Raw genomic sequence first — 17,021 nt, 5'->3', positions numbered from 1 at the left:
ACCGGAAGCGGAATTGGCGCCCACCGGAAGCGGCGAGGGGGGAGGCCCGGATGGGCGCGGATTTCCCGCTGACCGAGTGATGGTGGGGAGGGAGGAGAGATCTTGTCGCTGTTGTAGCGGCAGGCGGTGAAGGGAGGGGGTGTTTCATCTCGTATGCCCGCCTGTGGAGAGCTCCTCGGGCTGCTCCTGCCCGGCTCACGCAGGAAATGGTGGGTTTGTGAGGTAAAATCCGCGGTAGCCGCGGCCGGGCCCCCGCGCTCCCCTCACGGCCACTGTGCTGCCGAACCGGCTGGAGCCCGGTAGAGCATGGCCCAGGCCCCCGGAGAGGGCGGTGGAGTGAGCTGCTGTGTGCGGCGGTTGCTCCTCCGTGTGTTTTTCTCATTGCTAACTGAAAGGAGATTTCTCTGCAGCTGGGTGTCCTGACTCAGTGTGCCTTTACCTCCTAAGTTGACTGTATAGGCATGTTGTCTTACCGGGTCTGTTCAATCAAGGGTCACTGCTCAGCTCTGTTGAGATTCTTGGGCTTCAGCTGCAGTGGTTTTGTGCATGGACATGAAAAAGGAAAAATACGTTTTGCACAATGATGACTTTCTGTACTCGGTATTCTGCTTTGCAGAAATCGTTTGAAGGAGAAAAAAAAATGTTCTTCAGTTAAGTCTCTTTTCTTCCAGATGTGAAATAAAGTGGAAATGATGCAGACTGCAGTCTTGCTTGGTATCAGTAAAGATAGTGTTAAATTTGAGGAAGGAAGTGAAAGTTTAGATCCTCTGTCATAAGTCTTGCTCTGTGGAGAGGTTAGATGATTCTTCTCTGTCATTTGGTGATAAATAGGGAAGGGAACAAAAGAGCAGAGCTGAACAACTGTGCACCAAGTACAAGTTCCTTTAGAAGGTCTGCTGTAACTTCTAAGAGCTATTCCTAGTGTAAGTAAATCTTAGTGAAGAAGTGCAGTATAAACAAAAACTGCATAGAAGCCTGATTTCTTCCCTGAGCTGATACAAATCCAATGCATTTCCTGTCTGGATATGTATTTTGAGTTCTGTTATATATTCAGCTTTTAGCATAAAATCACATTGGTTCCAAACGACTGGTACAAACTGGAGACTGCTGCAGTGACTGTTCATGTCAAGTTTAGCTTCTGACTGCACTTAAATCCAAGTAAAACCATTCATTATGTGCATATCTCAGTCATGAAGGGTTTGCTTTTTCCTTTAATGGTACACAGTTGTCCTTTGCACAGAGGCAGCACATTACAGTAGTGCTGGAAAGTTTCCAGAGCTACAACTCCTAATTAAAGTCACACCCTGTCATAAAACTATGCACCCTCCAGGCCTACTTGAAAATTCAAGCTATGAAAATAATATATAGTGTTACCACTTCCCTGGAATCTTTTTAAAATATGTTTTAATTTCTGCTTCGCTTTTAAAAATCTCTCTTGAGGAGGCAGTAGGGTTCGGTTGGGGTTTTCTCTCCTGTTTGAGGAGTAATATGAAGAAGTATAAGTATGCATATTTCATTTCTGATATGATACTGGTGTTTTAGTATCTTGAGCTATGACTAGGATTTCCTTGTGCTAGGTACTGTTGAAAAGTGCTCTGATCCTGCCCACATTCATGTGGCACAGACAAATATGTCCTTTTACTTAGCTGTGAAAACGCATGGTGGTGCTCAATCCCAACTGTAATAAGGGCAAAGTGGTACAGTAATTTGACTAAGTCTGTGTAATTATAGTTCAGAGCCCAAACAGCATTATCTTTTCTTTGTACTCAGGAGTTTGTTTTATGGTGGTATTCTGGGTTTGCACTGTGGTAAACTAGAAGAGTAAGGAGAAAGGAAAAGCAGTGGGGGACTTTTAAAGCAAATGCATGTTGCCTTTCACCTTGATATGCATTATGTCCTGGGATGCTCCAGGGTGAAATAAAATGAATGCATGTCAAACTGATGCTTTCTGGATCCCTTCCAGTACCTCATGTTCACAGCAAGTGTTTTGAGGAATATGCTTTTGTGCATAACTGCTGAAGCCCAGGAGCTCATCTCCTAAATTTCTGTTCATGCTGCATGTAGGAGCAAAATTCCTACTAGCAACTCTAAGGGATGCTAGGTAAGAATCCTTTAAAATCATCATTTATAGTTGAAAACTGTATGGAAATATCAAAAAGTTGCTTTGAGATTTAAGAGAAAGATTGTCACATCTCTATGGGATCTCACGAGTGAGAAAACACACAGTGATGGCATTGCCAGGCTGAAAGATGCTAATTACTTGTTCTATTCTGTGACTTTAATGGTGGAGAGTCAGTGCAGATGTTAATGTTATGCAGGCTGTGAATGAGCCACACCCCAGATTTCAAGATTTTGCACCTTTTTTCTTTTCCTTTCCCCAAATTTCTTTTTTGTTTAGAAAACTCATTTGACTATACCCCAGTCTCTCTACTGCAATTCTAAATTGAACCCATGTTAGGAAAAAGTCTAGAGCAGAGCCCATGTTCTCCACTAGGAATAGAAGAATCCTTAAAGTACGCTGCGGTAGCAGTATATTTTGATCTGTTTTATGCTTTTTTGTTTCCTCTCTTGACTGTTTTTGCTATTATTTACTATAGCAGCCTTCCAGTATCTTAAAGGGGCATACAAGGATACTGGAGATGGACTTTTCATCAGGGATTGTAGATATAGGACAAGGGGCGATGGGTTTAAAAAGGGGAAGTTCAGGATAGATATAAGGAAGAAGTTCTTTACTGTGTGGGTGGTGAGGCACTGGAATAGGTTGCCTAAGAAAGTGGTAAATGCTCCATCCGTGGCAGTGTTCATGTTCAGGTTGGACAGAGCCTTGGGCAGTACAGTCTATTGTGAGGTGTCCCCATGGCAGGGGCTTAGAACTAGGTGTTCTTAAGGTTCTTTCCAATCCTAACTATTTTATGGTTCTATTTCCTGCAGTACTTTTGTTACTTTTTCCCAGTTTCTCTTCTGCTTTCATAATTTGTTCTAAGCAGGCAGTAAAAGCAGTGATGTCCAAGAATGTCAGACTCTTCTGGTCTGTACTGTCCAACCGGTTCCAGCCCAATGCAGATGCATGTGCGAGCTGCATGTGCTGTTCATGACCACTTCAGTGTTCCACACCAGGCAGCATGGTTTACTGGACACTGCCATCACTGTGCCCTAGTAATGCTGCTTTGGAATTCAAACACCAAGAGCTGAATTTCCAGTGTTCAGTAATGTGATGTGCTTTAGCAGCTGGCAGCTCTGTTAGAGACATGGCAAGCTCTCAAGTTTGAAATGAAACCCATTTTCAAATTATCCCTAATACAGTAAGTCTCTGTGTCAGCTTCCTTATCAGTAAAGTGAAGGTTAGAATAATATTTATATAGTTTCATAACAGCAGGTTTTTCAGGATTATTTAGTTAATGTTGGCACTGTGAGATGCTATAAATACTAGCTGCTCGTACCAGTATACTAAATGATTTCCACTTTCTGAATACAACTGTTATTCTGCCACTATTCAGCCCAATTATTTTTATTTTATTTACTTCAGTTCTTTGTATTTTAGATTATGCCTCACTGGCAAGGGATCTCGGGAGAGAACTGTGATGCTTTTGTTCGCGGAACAAAACCTGATTCATCACTTTCCTTACATCACCACCCAGCTCTCCAGCATCTCAACACAGAGATTGGTATGGCTTCCCTTTAGGTAAGTTGTAAATCACAGCAGCTGTTCATTTGTTTGGAGTCAGTGCTTTCCAATGTTATGAAAGTGGTAAAAATGTATGTAATCCAATGAGATATATAATTATTAGAGATACTGCATAAGTGTTTCCTGAAGAGAGTGAAAATAAATATGAAATTGAGAAAGTGGAACTAGCTGAATGGCTAGAAAAAGCTCTGAAAAGCAGTGAGAATGAGAGGCAAAATGAGAGTCAATGAGAAGCTAAGTGATGGGGAGAAATTTAGGAAATAGGGTCACAGATAGGGAAAAGCTAGGGAGTTTCTGAGATGGGGCTATGGAGTGAGAGAATTAAATCAGAGAGAGAGATGCACCAGCTCTTTTGCCCTTGTGGGACCCAGTAATGCTCCCAATGCCTGTATCTGTGTATGTGTTTCTGCAGCAATTAAAGTTTATTTGTTCCTTCATGTAGTGAATCAGATAAAATTGCAAGAAGAGAGCGCAAAGGCTTTGGGGGCTAGCTGACATCACCATTGTAAGGCATCCGCATGAGGCACCAGATTAGTTTTTGCAGGCAATCTTAATTCTTGCTTTATTTAACTTTTGTCTGACTTGATGCAATATAACCTACCATGTTAAGATGTTCCTTTGCTTATATATATGTATGTCTGATTTTTGTTTTTGAAACAATGGCTTGTAAAAAGCTTCAAATAAAACTGCCCATGTTACTGTCCACTTTAGGCATGCAGTGTCCTATGTCAGCCTATTTTCCTGCTTTTGAGAATTCTTATGAGGAATTTTCTTTGTAAGCAGTTTGGGGTGCTGGCATTTGTCCATCCACATGGACAAATGAAGCTTCCACAATATCTGAACTTGGAGAAGGGCTTTTGAGAGTTTTAATGAGATGTCACCACAGTGGCCCCCGTCAGTCTTTGGTGCTGATCACTGAATGTTTGGAATCCAAATGCCTCTGTTAATAATGAGAAATAAACAGTCATTGAGTTCAGAATTCTTAGCCACCCAGTGTCAAATGGAGGAAAGGCTTTTAAAGTTCCAGAGAAATGAGGCAGAAAGTTGAGGTGATTTTCAAAAGACACGCCTGACAAGCCAGTGGTAACACCACATACCTGCTCTGCCCAATAGAGAACCTGTGCTTTTGTGGAGGAACATATTTTCACACTTATATGCTGAGAGATGATAACATGAAGTAAAGGTGGGGTTCAGTTCTTATTGTTTGCTCGCAAAGTGAAGCGAGAAGTTTGGTGACTTGCTACAATATTTTCATTATATAATTACTTCTAAATAGCAAGAGGTTTCCACTCCATCTCTTCTAAGTACCTGTTGCTGCCTGCAGTTGTGAATATATATATTTGTGTCTCTCTGCCGCTTGCTGTTTTTCTGAGAAGTAGTACTGCAGACAGGTGGTGGAATTTGCAGATCCTGCACCATCACCCTGACCTCAGTTAGCATTGAGCCAAGCCCCCAAAGAACAGAAAAGAAGCAACTCATATTTTTTTTATTCCATGTATGGCATGAGAAGACAAGCAAGCCTTAGAAATAAAGCTGCAGTTCTTACACCTGGTATGGCAGCTGGGTCAGAGTCGCTGTGGTAAGAAGCAGAGTACCAGCAGGTGCTGGTGAGCAGTGCTGCAGCAGAGCCAGGAACAATGGAGCTCCTGGAGGCCGTGAAACACACATGGCTGTGTTTTCCCATGGACTGCAGGAGTCCAGGGTTTGGAGCAGTGTGTTTGCCCAGGTACAACAGGAGAATTAGGTGATAGTGGCACAATTAATAAAAAGAAGCATAGAACTATAGCTTGAAGCACTTGTAGTGCAGGGACATGCTAAGTGACAAAGGAGGAAGCTAACTGTGTAGGAGAGCTAGAGAAGCCCTGTGCAGAAGGGTCTCCATAAACCTCATGAGCCTGACCAGAGCAAAGAGTACTTGTGAGCAATAACCACATGGAGATGCATGTCCTTAGTTTGGCTGAACATGCGTATTTGTTCTGTCTAAGGAGAAGAATTACTGAATTAGGGAATCCAGGGAATCAGTGCATGAACTGATAGTTTTAAATGAAAAGCTTTACAATATAAAAGCCTGCTATTTTAAAAACAACATATAAATCTGAAGCTTGTGAAGAACTGTATCAATAAGCTGAGCTCTCCTGTGGTGCTGGAGCAAAGACTTATATCTAGGAGAGCTCCATCAGTTGTGCCATTTGGGCTCCTTTCTGCTGCACTCCAGCCTGACTGGAGTTAGGGAGAGGACAGGTACTGAATTAATCCTGGATTTGGTAGAGGTTAACACAGGCACGTTCAAACTGCTTTTCTCTTCTGGTGTTTGGAAAACCTTTGGGTATTCAGACAAGGGTAATTTTGCAAAGCAGAACATGGATGGGCACCCAACCCCCTTATTTTAGTATCTTTACTTCACACAGTTAAAGACATTATGTTGATGCTACACATTATTAATACCCACGCCTATGAATGTTCCAGTTCTCATTAGAGATGGATGGAAAAAAGCAATTACAAAGTTGGCTGGCCCAACCCGTGTGAACTACAGGATTTTCCAGTTCAGTGTTTTCCCTCATTCCTCACTGCAGCTTTATTTCTTGTCCCAGACAATGTGGCTTTGTAATTTTTTCAAATATTAAGGTAAAAAACATTTTTCTTGAGTCATGATTTTTCCTTAGTATGCCGTGGCCTGGCCATACAGCCTTTACAGAATGGGTCTGCATCAGAGGGACTTTTCATGCTGTGAGTACAGGGTGTGAGGTGTGAGCTCCTGAACAGAGAGCTGAGCTGCTGGAGCTGCCCCAGCACAGATCTCCAGCTGAAAATGTCAGTGCAGACAGACAAAAAGCCCGGTATTTTCTGTTTGATCTCACACCAAAGGTGACTATAGCTTCCACAGTACACCACTGGAAAAAAGCAGAGACAACCTTAGCATTTGAAATCAATGCAGCTCTTTGTGTTCCATAAGACCAGTGAAGAGTATTATTAAAATAACAGAGCTGCCTTTTAAGCGTCTGCCCAGACGCTACCTCAGATCTTGCTGACCGGCCTTTGTGAGTCATCTTCCAGACTCGCAGCTGCCTGGCGAGTCGTCACGTCCCGGGAGGACCCAGAACCCAAACCCTGCTCTCCCCACGGAACTTAACCCCAACCCTCTGCCTTTTCCGGGGGGTGTTTTAACAGCGTGGTGCGGGGGGTAACCGGCATTAGGGGCAACTAACGTGCGCGCAGCCTCCCTGGCCACATTCCTACACCCAAAACGGCGCTTTCCGCCCCAAACCGGTGCCTGCCGCTCAAAAAGCACGTTCTGCTCTGTCGACCCCTGCCCGTTTGTAACGCAGGAACAGACCCCGCACGCTGCCCTTCACAGCTCCACTGACCGCCAGTGGTCCCGGGCGGGGCGGTGCTGTGCTGCTGGCGCATGCGCGGAGCGGGGGGGGCGCGCGCGCGCAAGCAGCGGGGCAATGGCTGCCTGTCTGTAGGGCCGTGAGCAGTCGGCGCCCTGAGGCGTGCGCGGCGCGGCCATGGTGCCTCGAGGAGCCGCTCTGCCGCTGGGCACCGAGCCGCCGCCACAGTCGTCGCTGTGAGGCGCGGAGCTCCGCCGCGACACCGGGGAGCAGGAGCAAGAGTAGGAGAAGGAGGAGGCGGCGGCGAACCCGCGGGCCCAGGTGATTCCCCCACCCTTCCCCTCAGGCACGCGCCTGCCCGTTCCCGTCCCCCGCCCCTCAGGGCGCCCCTGCACGCACCCCGGTGCTTCACGCGTGTGCGGGGCTACCCCGGCCTCTCCTGCGCGCAGTGACCACCGCCCCCTTCATCCTCCTCCTTTCGCTCCCTTCCCTCCGCCGGCAAGTGGCTCGCAGCGAGCTGTGCGGGGGTTACTAGAGTTCAGAGGCGGCGGAGCTGCGCGGGGCCCGGGGGAGGATGTGAGGGACTCTCCGCAGCGCCGGGGGTGAACGCGAGGGTTTCGCCTCGCTGGAGGAGGACAGGAAACAAGTCGTCCGTTGGGGAGGGTGTGTGGAGGGCGTCGGAGGGGTGGCCGTAGAGCCTACATGTATGTACGTGTGCTCGGCCTGGCGCCGCGGTTTCCCTCGGGCCCCGGGGATGAGTTGCTCGGTGCTGCAGCCGTGACCGAGGTGCTCGCTTCGCTTGTGGATGTTGCGGTGCTCCCCGCCCTCCCTGGGGTCTGGCCCTGCTTTCTGCTTCTCGCAGACAGCTGTCGATATTCCCACACCGCTTTCCTGGTGTCCCGGCGTTGCAAGCCGTGAGGGTGAGAGGCGGAGCGGTGTGCCGTGTGCTGGGAGCCGGGCGGGCAGTGGGGAGGCCCGGCCATTGCCTGCTGGAGACGGGCCCTGGAGCATATGGTAATGCTTATGTAAGAACCAGCCTCCGTGGCTTGAAGAACGGGGCTTATGCTATCTTTCCTACTTATGTCATGTTAGGCGATTTTTTGGAGACCTTCTGCAGTCTTTTAAAATAAGGTTTGTGATGAGAATTTTCAGTTCTTCTTCTGTGAACGAGAGTAGTTCTGGGCACTAAGTACGCTTGGGACATGGTTGCGCTTAGAGGGATTCTTATCTCTTGGTTGCACTGCCCTTTTTGGGGGTGTGTGTGGGCCTGGTGCATAAGGAATGTGATTGGGAGAATAAAGTGGAAAAAAAAAGGTCGGGTTTTCTGTTTAATGCATGTAGGGAGAATAGCAGGCATTATAGGCAAAAGATTGCCAGTGAAAAAGGAGATTCTGGTAACGTGTTTGACTAATAAATATTAGCCATTTGTGATCTTATTCAAAATACGTCCTTCTTTAAATAACTCTGAAGGTGCTGCTGTATTTGTTTCTTCAATTTTTAGTACAGGACTTTCTGTTAACTTGTTTTGTGGACTTGGGACTTGAATACTTTTAGTTAAATTTGTGTTAGGGTTTTTTGTGTGTGTAATGCACCCCTAGAGACCAAAGTTAGGAGGGAAAGAGGGAAATAATTTTTAATTACTGTCTTTGATCATTTTTTAGGTTAATGAATGTAGATTTAAATATTGAAATTTATTTAAGGTGAGAGCTGCTAAGCTATTGCACCCTGTAACTTTGGCTTATCTGTAACCATGGCTTATTTTTTTCCAGTTATCTTAAATAAGGAGCTGTGTAAGAAACTATCTTTTTTTTTTCTAGTTAGCCTTAGTAACTATTGTATTCAGCTGCTGGTGTTTGAACCATGTCATGAAAAGGCTTTAATTCCTAAACTCTTTAGCATTAGGAAATAGTTGCCTTTGTGACCACCATTACGTGAAAGGATTGTCAAAACATAGAGCTGCTGCTTGTCCAAAACACAGGATTCACCTTTTTTGTGTCATTCTTGTGAGGAGCTGCTGATGTTAGAACAACCCAATTCTGATGGAGGTATGAACCAAGTGACATGCATTGGAAGAAATACAGGGGAATTCCTTCCTTTGGAGATGGAAAGAGATCAGTATTTCACTCTGTTTCAGCAGCTGGGCTCCATGATGCAGATGCAGAAGGGCACATTGTGCCAAGAAGTGTACAAATGGGTGTGTCATGGAAAGCGATATAAGCCTGCTTAGTGTTTTGTGTTGTGCTCTGAAAACATTCTCTAAGCTCTTGGCTCAGCTTGATTTGATTTCCTCCTTTACGCAGACATGCAGATGGCTTCTCTTCCAGTCCTCTGGATCTGTTTATATTTGTATGGTAATTTACTCCCTGAATCCATTTTTAGCTCCAGATACACCTGGCAACGTTTGATGTGGTTATAGAGTGGACAGTTTACTGTCGTTTTGCTTTTTTAAGTGCATGATCTAGTGCCTTCAATATGATTCAGAGATTTGTGCCAGTTGCCCTGCCTTTGCTTTTATGACATTTCCTTTCACTTCAGAGAAGCCCTGCTGCTTTGTAATTAGTTGCATACTTGAAAGGAACATTCAGAAGTGGGTACTTCATCTCATGGAGTTTTTCTGGAAAATTTTTTTGGTTGCATGTCTTGAGTTTGAATGTGTTAAAAGGGACTTTTCTCAGTATTTTTACCATTTGTTCGATCTTTCTGTCACAGGAGTCTGTTACTGCAGGAAGCTAAGCTGCCTGTTTAGCAGGCCTGGAAGCTGATGCTCATTATTTACACACCTCAAATAGCTAAGGCAGCAGCAGCAATGGAAACTTTATCAGTTACTGACCTAGAAAAATCTTGGAAGTCTTATTTTGTATTTTAACTTTTTACCAGTGAGGTAACTAGTCTGTTGCAGATTCTAAGCACAGGCTCTGTCTGTATCTGAAATGGCTAAAAACTAAATGAGCAACTGTGGATAATGAAACATATTTCATCCTGTCATGTAGGTTCATCCTGGTAACACATTTGGCTTGCAGGGTTTTTTGTGAGCTTGATGGGGTCTGCCAGCTTCACTTCTATGGCTGGTCTTCCTGTAATCCATTCTTTGGGGTGGGTTGTCACAGACTGCATCATCTTGGGCTGTCATTAGTGCTCTGTGTGCAGGTCCTCTGGGTATTCTCTCCTCTGCAGAGGCGCTTTGGGATTGCTGCCCAGATTTTCTCAGAATGTGCTGATACAAATGTGATGAGGCAGGATTGTAGGTGTAGGCTTGCAAACATGGCTGTGGCATCAGAAAAAAAAAAAAGCTGAATAACTAGTTAATAAACCAAACCTGGGACTGGGAAGAAACTAGAGTCAAAAAGGACCTCAGAGCACTTCCATTTGTGGATTTGATCTAGATTGGGTTTTTTTTCCTGAAGATTTATTTTACTTAAAGATATGATTAGTTATACTTTTATTTTAATGAATTGGATTCCTGTCATTCAGGTGCCCAATGCAAGCCTGTGATCAGAAAAATGACAAGCAATCCCTCTTAGTGTGGCTGTATTTGAACTGATCATATTCAGGCAGAGTGATGATTCTGTAGGAATCCAGAGAGATTTTGCTGCGTACCTGGTGGATTTGTTAACCTTTGTTAACATGTGTTGGCCCATAAGTTCAGTTCCCTGGTCTTACCTGCTCATTATGAAAAATAAAAGACACGGGATGTTTTATAGGCTGACTATAAATTATACATATGCTATATAATTGAGCGTACTGGAACTGCTCACAGTGTATCCGTGTACCCCAGAAATAAATATTTAAAGAAAACCTGAGCTTAACAGGTCTGTGATACGTATCCTCATTTCCCAAATTGATTTTCTTCTCTCTCATATAAAACTTGCTAGAATTAATGAAAGTTGGAAATGCATTTTTTTCCTTCTAATACAGTTAACTGTCTCTAGACGGTTTTGTTTGTTATCGTATGTCTTTAACGTGAATGCGTGTTCACTTAAATGCCCATGGACAGATAAGAGGTTGACCTAATTTGGTTTGCAGTAAAAGCTGTTTTTTCTCAAAGTATGTTGTGTATTAGTTTGGAATGATTAACCTTACTTGTGCCACACTTCACAATGGAATAAGTCTTGGGTGAGCAGGAACTGAGAAATTAATCTGTTTTCTAGGTAGAAGTAACAGTTCTCCAGTCACACTACAGCAGTGGGTATTATTAGACCTGATGGAGGGGAAAAAAAGGAGGAAAAAAAAACCAACGTTTATTCTTGTTAATTTCTTACACAGCAGGATCGAGCAGTCTTTGGTGCCTGATTCTCTCTAAATCCTGAAATTGAGGGCTAAATACTTTCTGTTTATTTGAGATTACTGAACTACTCTAGTGTAAACTACAGAACCTGAGTAGTATTGGAAATGCTGACCGGATGCTGATGACAGTACTACCACGTATGTCTGCAATGTTTCACTGTTTCATTAGTGCACTTGGTACGCTCACTGTATCTGGCCGCCTCAGCAGGAATCTTGGAGAGCTATCCTTGTTAGCCAATTTAAGTTGTATGGGAGCGAGACATCTTTTGCTTTCCTTGCTGCTGACTGCATGGGAAGGAGCTGTTTTGATGGCTCCATGACTCACATACTCTCTGGAGTTCTAGGGGATTTTTTGATACAGACTCACACAGGGAAATTATTTTCTAAGCGTGTAACTGATAGACCTTTTTGTCCTGTCCCTTCGCTTTTATTCAGTTTGTTTTCTCCCTCCCAAACTGATGATACAAAGATCTACATCTCTGAAGAATGGGATTCTTCTGTACTTCAAATTCCTTTAAATTTGCTTCCAAGAGCAAGACAGGCATATAGAAGGAGGGCTTCTGGGGAGTACGAGAATCCAGCCCACCTGATAGGTCTAATTTTAGTTTTTGAACTGTGACGCTGAACTTTTCTATAGTTACAGGTAGGAGTTATATATTTTGGGTTGAATTTTTTTTTCTTTTTCACCCTCTTTAAGATCTGTCCAGCAAAGTTTATCCTATAGGAAAATAAAAAGCTTTAGCTAGGACATTTTTAATTTCAGAATGTATAGCTGAAAAATAATTCCAAGTGGAAACTGGATTACAGATCAAAGTCTGCTGGGTAACAAAGTACTTAGAATTTTGTAGATGTGAGGACCAGCAACTGAAATTGTCTCTTTTGGTTTCTAGTCAGTCTTGCCAAGTATTTTAGGTTCCAGTCCTGTAGGAGAATGAGCACTTTGTTCACAGATGTTAGGCTGAAAGTTGCAGAATCAAGTCTGGTTTTGAAGTTCTGATGCTGACTGGAATTTCTGCATCTTTACATGGTGATTTTTGGTGGTCATAATATTAGAATAACTCTTAAATTTGCAGCTATTCCAATGTATTTCTGTAACTAGTAAATAACTTTACAAATAACACTTTTCTAAATGTAGAAACTCTAGTCTGTTAATGTGATTTTGCACCTGCTTGGATAAATGGATGCACATTTTGTGCAGCCTCTTGTACTGCTTTAGCAGTGAGTATTTTCTGCCTGTGATGCAATTGATTTCTATTTATGTTGGTGCATAAACAACAGTTACGCTGGTTTAAGTGGCATAATTCACAGCTTCAGCTGAAATGGTAACATTTTATGTGATGACAAATCCTCAGAAAGAAAATTTTGTTAAAAAGGAAAACGTGTGTTATCGTTGAGGTTTTGGGTTGCTTTTTCTCTGAGTTTGCTGCTAATCTATTTTGCTAATGGAATGAGCTGGGACAGGCTTATGGTGGTTTTATGCAAACATATATATATATATACACACACACTTATAAATATTTTGCTTTGCCAACTCTGCTGTTTAAATCTAATCAGAAGTATGATTTTGACAAAAAGGCTATGTCAGGTGAGGGATTTTTGTAAAGGACTGTGTTGTTAAAACCAAAAATGTTTCCATGAATGATCAGTTATAATGGAAAGTTTTTAGAAGGTGATTTTGGTCAAATAGCACAACTATGCTAGCATTCACATAGGATGTGAAGCCTGAAGTTCTTTGTTCTGGTTTTGGCTGGGGTAGAGTTAATTTTTTCTAGTAGCTGGTGCAATGCTGTACTTTAGATGTAGTCATAGAATAGTGTTGGTAACAGAATCATGGAATAATTAGGAGTGGAAAGGACCTTAAGATCATCTAGTTCCAACCCTCTTGCCATGGGCAGGGGCACCTCACACTAAAAACCATGTCAGCCAAGGCTCTGTCCAACCCGGCACTGGACATACTGATGTTTTAGTAGCTGCCGTGTAGTGCTTGCCCTGATCAAGGACTTTTCAGTCTCTCATGCTCTGCCAATGAGCAGGGGCACAAGAAGCCAGGAAGGAGCAGAGACAGGACAGCAGACCTGAACTACACCAAGGGATATTCTGTATCCCGACGGGATATACTGTAGCCCGTCGTGCTCAGTATAGAAACTGGGGGGATTTGGCCAGAAGCAATTGTGTTGTGCATCACTTGTATGTCTTGGGTTTTGGCTTTTCTTCCCCCCTCTTTTTATCGCAGTTACTATATTTTATTACATTAAAGTTATCAAAATGTTCTTGTCTCAGCCCTGGTTTTTATTTTTTTTCTGATACTCTTCCCCATTCTACTGGGAGGGGAGAGAGGGGCTGTGTGCAAGTGAGCAACCAGTTCCATGGTACTCAGTTGGCAGCTGAGGTTAAGAAAGACATTCTTCCTAAGACTTTTCCTTCTCTTATCCTGATCTGGAACAGGGAGATGTTTGAAAACATGGGAAACATTTTTGAAACTCAAATAAGTGGCTTCCCACTCCTGCTTTTAAGTCCATTTTTTGGTTATGTACAGCAGTGACCTATTTTTTCCTAACATCTGAGCATCCGGCAACTCCTGTCATCATCATTTATCTACAGGTTTTAGAGGTTTAACGTTGTGGTGGGTTTTTTGGGTTTTGTTTGTTTTTATACCAATCAAAATAATGTATTGTGAGAGCTCTTTACAATCTAATGAGCTTAGAGCAATGGACTTTGTTGCTTGCCTGTACTATATTCTGTTAGAACTTGGCAGCAGTTACAACTGAGGCTTTATTTAACACATCCACATTTCTAGTGGAGTTAATTTTAAAGGGTTCCTTATTTGTATTGGATGCTTTGTCAGTCAGTGGCAGAATATGCTGCAGTGGCTGCTTCTCATGGCCTATCCATTGCGACATAATATGGTTTTCAGAATTTGTTTTGCTTTTGTTTTAACAGGATTTGAAATTTGGATGGCTTTATTAGATACATGAATGCTGTCCCTTCCAGTTCTCTTCCATTCTCAAGTATGTGCTTGTGAATTTGGGAGATAACATTTTTCAGCCTAATTTGGATGTGCTGAACCTCAGTTAGCTTTCAGTATTAGAAGTTGTCCGTAGAATTCTACATTTGGAGTAATTAAGGAAAGTGAAAATTTCCTTCTTGTCCTACATGTTTGGTTGTTGTTGATGACTGGAAAAGGTTTGACAGTTATGAGAATGTATTTTGAGATTAGGTGCTGCCTGTCACTTTTCATGGGTATTTTATGACAGAGTGAAAACCTGTAAGTCAGTTCCCGCCCACCCTGAGCCCTAACAAAAAACCAGGAGGCAGCTGAATTTCAAAGTTCTAATGAGTTTTGCAAACTTGGCAAACCCAAAGATTTTTGAGAGTTCTGGGACATTTAAAATATTTGTATATGAGTTGTTTAAGCTCTGTGCTGAGCATAGGCTTGTAGTTCAGTACTCAGCCTGGCAAAACTCAGTGTATACAATCTGTGTAGCTCCCAACTTTTGTTTGTACAATACCATACATCTAAACTCCATCTTTTATCACACTAAATGATGAATGTGAGTATTCTGTAGTAGCTGCTTGGGCAGTGGTTTTGGTTGGTCATTCTGAATGTATGTAGTCTCTGGCTGACCCTTTGATTAGTTTTGGGAAGCACTGTGGAATGCTGGTACTTTGTGGGATGTTTGATGTAATGGGGACGTGCTTCCTCTGCGAGAGGAAGGAAGTGCTGTCTTTGGGGTTTATAGAGCTGTTGCAAGAGCTCCAAAAAAAAGTGCATTTACATAACTTGAAAGGTTAGACTGTGGACTAAACAATGATAAGCAGCACCCGTGTAACCTGTAGTTTACTGAGACAGATATCGGTTTTGATCTGTCCTGACTTCCTGAGCTGAATTAATTTTACATCATCATGCCTTGATAAGTGTCAGTGTGGCCTTAGGTGTGCACATGCTCAGTTTATGGTGTCATCTTGGCCATAGCAACACAAATAAAACTTCACATGAGGATAGTGCATGGGTGTCCCTGTACAAGAAGGAAGATTTTGGTTTTGTTTCTCTGTTAGCATGGTTTCATTTCATGCTGAACTTCCACATTGGCTTGATAGTGTAGAACTGGTATAACTGCAAAAGCTTTTAGAACTTACACAAGGACAATATGAATAAAGTCCTTTAAAACTTTATTTTAAAAGTGTGTTTCCAAGTGCAGATTTTTCTATTTCTTTAGTCAGGTTGCAGTTCTCTCCAGTTGTCCCCTCTAATAATTGGGATCAGGAGCCTTTTTTTAACCATGATTTAACTGAGGGAGTGATTGTGCTGCAGGTAGTTGTTTTTACTTGTTTGAAAGGCTGCTTGTAAAAACTTGCTGGATCATCCCCACCTTGGCCTTGAATACTTCAACCTCACTTCTGTAGTAGAATGTATATAATTGGTGGCTTCCAGCCTCTGCCTGGGGTGAGTTCTTTTCCTAGGGTGGGAAGGTGGCATGTGGCAAGAACAGCACATTTCATTTAGGAACAACTGTCAGTCTCAGCTGAAAGCAGTGCCCTGACAGGGTGTGGAAACTGATCCTTTTGCTCTTCAGAATGGTCCTGTTGGTGACTAGATCTCTTTAGAGATGCTGTTGTGGACCAACATTTTTTTCCTGTGGAGTGAGGAGATGTCTTTTGTTTGTATAAATTATGTTAAAATGAGTAGCATAGTTGCATTGTTGGTCCTAATCTTTAAAACATGCAGCCCTCAAATTCCATAAATATATAAACTAGATGTTAATGAATGCTGTATGTTATTTTTTAAAAGCTTAGGTATTGGGAGATTTTTTATTTTAGTTTGCACTGAGGAATTGAAGCTGAAACGTTTTAAGAACTCTTTAGTTAGTGGTTATTTAATTTGAGAGTCATAGAATTAAGCTAAGTAGAGGTAGCATCTGAATTTTGTTGGTGTTTGCTTTCTAAAGCTTATTGGGTATTTGCTTTTTAAAGCTTATTGTGTTCATGTTTATGTAATACCTAATACATTGGTGCCTTTCGGCTGAGGTTTTCAATGCAAAATTATTGCAAATAAGAATGAAGGTTTATTCAGTATATACCCTTTGACCATGTTAATGAAATTAATCTCCCCCCATGTTATAGTATTACCACGGAAAAATTCCTAGCAAATTGACCTTTATATAGCAAAAATAGAAGTTGTCCTGTCTGGATTTGAATTTAACTCAGTTGATTCATTCAGTCATTTGTGGCCACACAGGAAGCCCCATTCATATGATCACAAAGCCTAATAGCTGTTTGTACAGTGAGATTGATCTGATAACTCTTCTCTCTCTTGTGCTATTTACAGTCTGCTGCCAGTTCACAGAAAGGGAAGAGAATGGCTGCAAAGGAGAAGTTGGAGGCAGTGTTAAATGTGGCCCTAAGGGTCCCAAGTATCATGCTGTTGGATGTCTTGTACAGATGGGATGTCAGCTCTTTCTTCCAGCAGATCCAAAGAAGTAGCCTGCACAACAACCCTCTGTTCCAGTACAAGTACTTGGCCCTTAATATGCATTACGTGGGTAAGTGTACATGTGTTTGAGAGAAAACACTGCTGTAGTAAATACCAGTTTGCTTAGTACGAGAATTTTAATAACTTGGTAATAGTGTGATAATATATTGATTACAACAAATAGCATGATGATGTATTCATTACAGTTCTGCTTGAGTCTGTTTATATTAGTTGTAAAAATCCTGTCTAA

General features: G+C 42.5%; 1 protein-coding gene across 5 annotated transcripts in view; it reads left to right on the top strand.

Moving 5' to 3' along the window:
* The first annotated feature begins 146 nt into the window (after positions 1-146).
* RNF145 (ring finger protein 145) overlaps positions 147-17,021 on the top strand; it is a 52,824-nt gene continuing 35,949 nt past the window's right edge. The window contains exons 1-3 of one of the 5 annotated variants that reach the window (XM_061360173.1): positions 147-209; positions 3,542-3,682; positions 16,628-16,841. In XM_061360173.1, the coding sequence (XP_061216157.1) occupies positions 16,658-16,841 (184 nt within the window). In that variant the 5' untranslated portion in view covers positions 147-209; positions 3,542-3,682; positions 16,628-16,657. The other 4 variants (XM_061360172.1, XM_061360171.1, XM_061360169.1 and 1 more) reach the window with 4 other exon arrangements.

The sequence above is a fragment of the Neopsephotus bourkii genome, unplaced genomic scaffold (genome assembly GCF_033783945.1).
Source record: "Neopsephotus bourkii isolate Nb327-2 ecotype Australia unplaced genomic scaffold, CSIRO-AGI_Nbou_v1 NB_1016, whole genome shotgun sequence".
Classification (NCBI taxonomy): Eukaryota; Metazoa; Chordata; class Aves; order Psittaciformes; family Psittacidae; genus Neopsephotus; species Neopsephotus bourkii.
The sequence above is the reverse complement of the archived record's forward strand: the minus strand, read 5'-3'. Positions and strand labels throughout refer to the sequence as shown.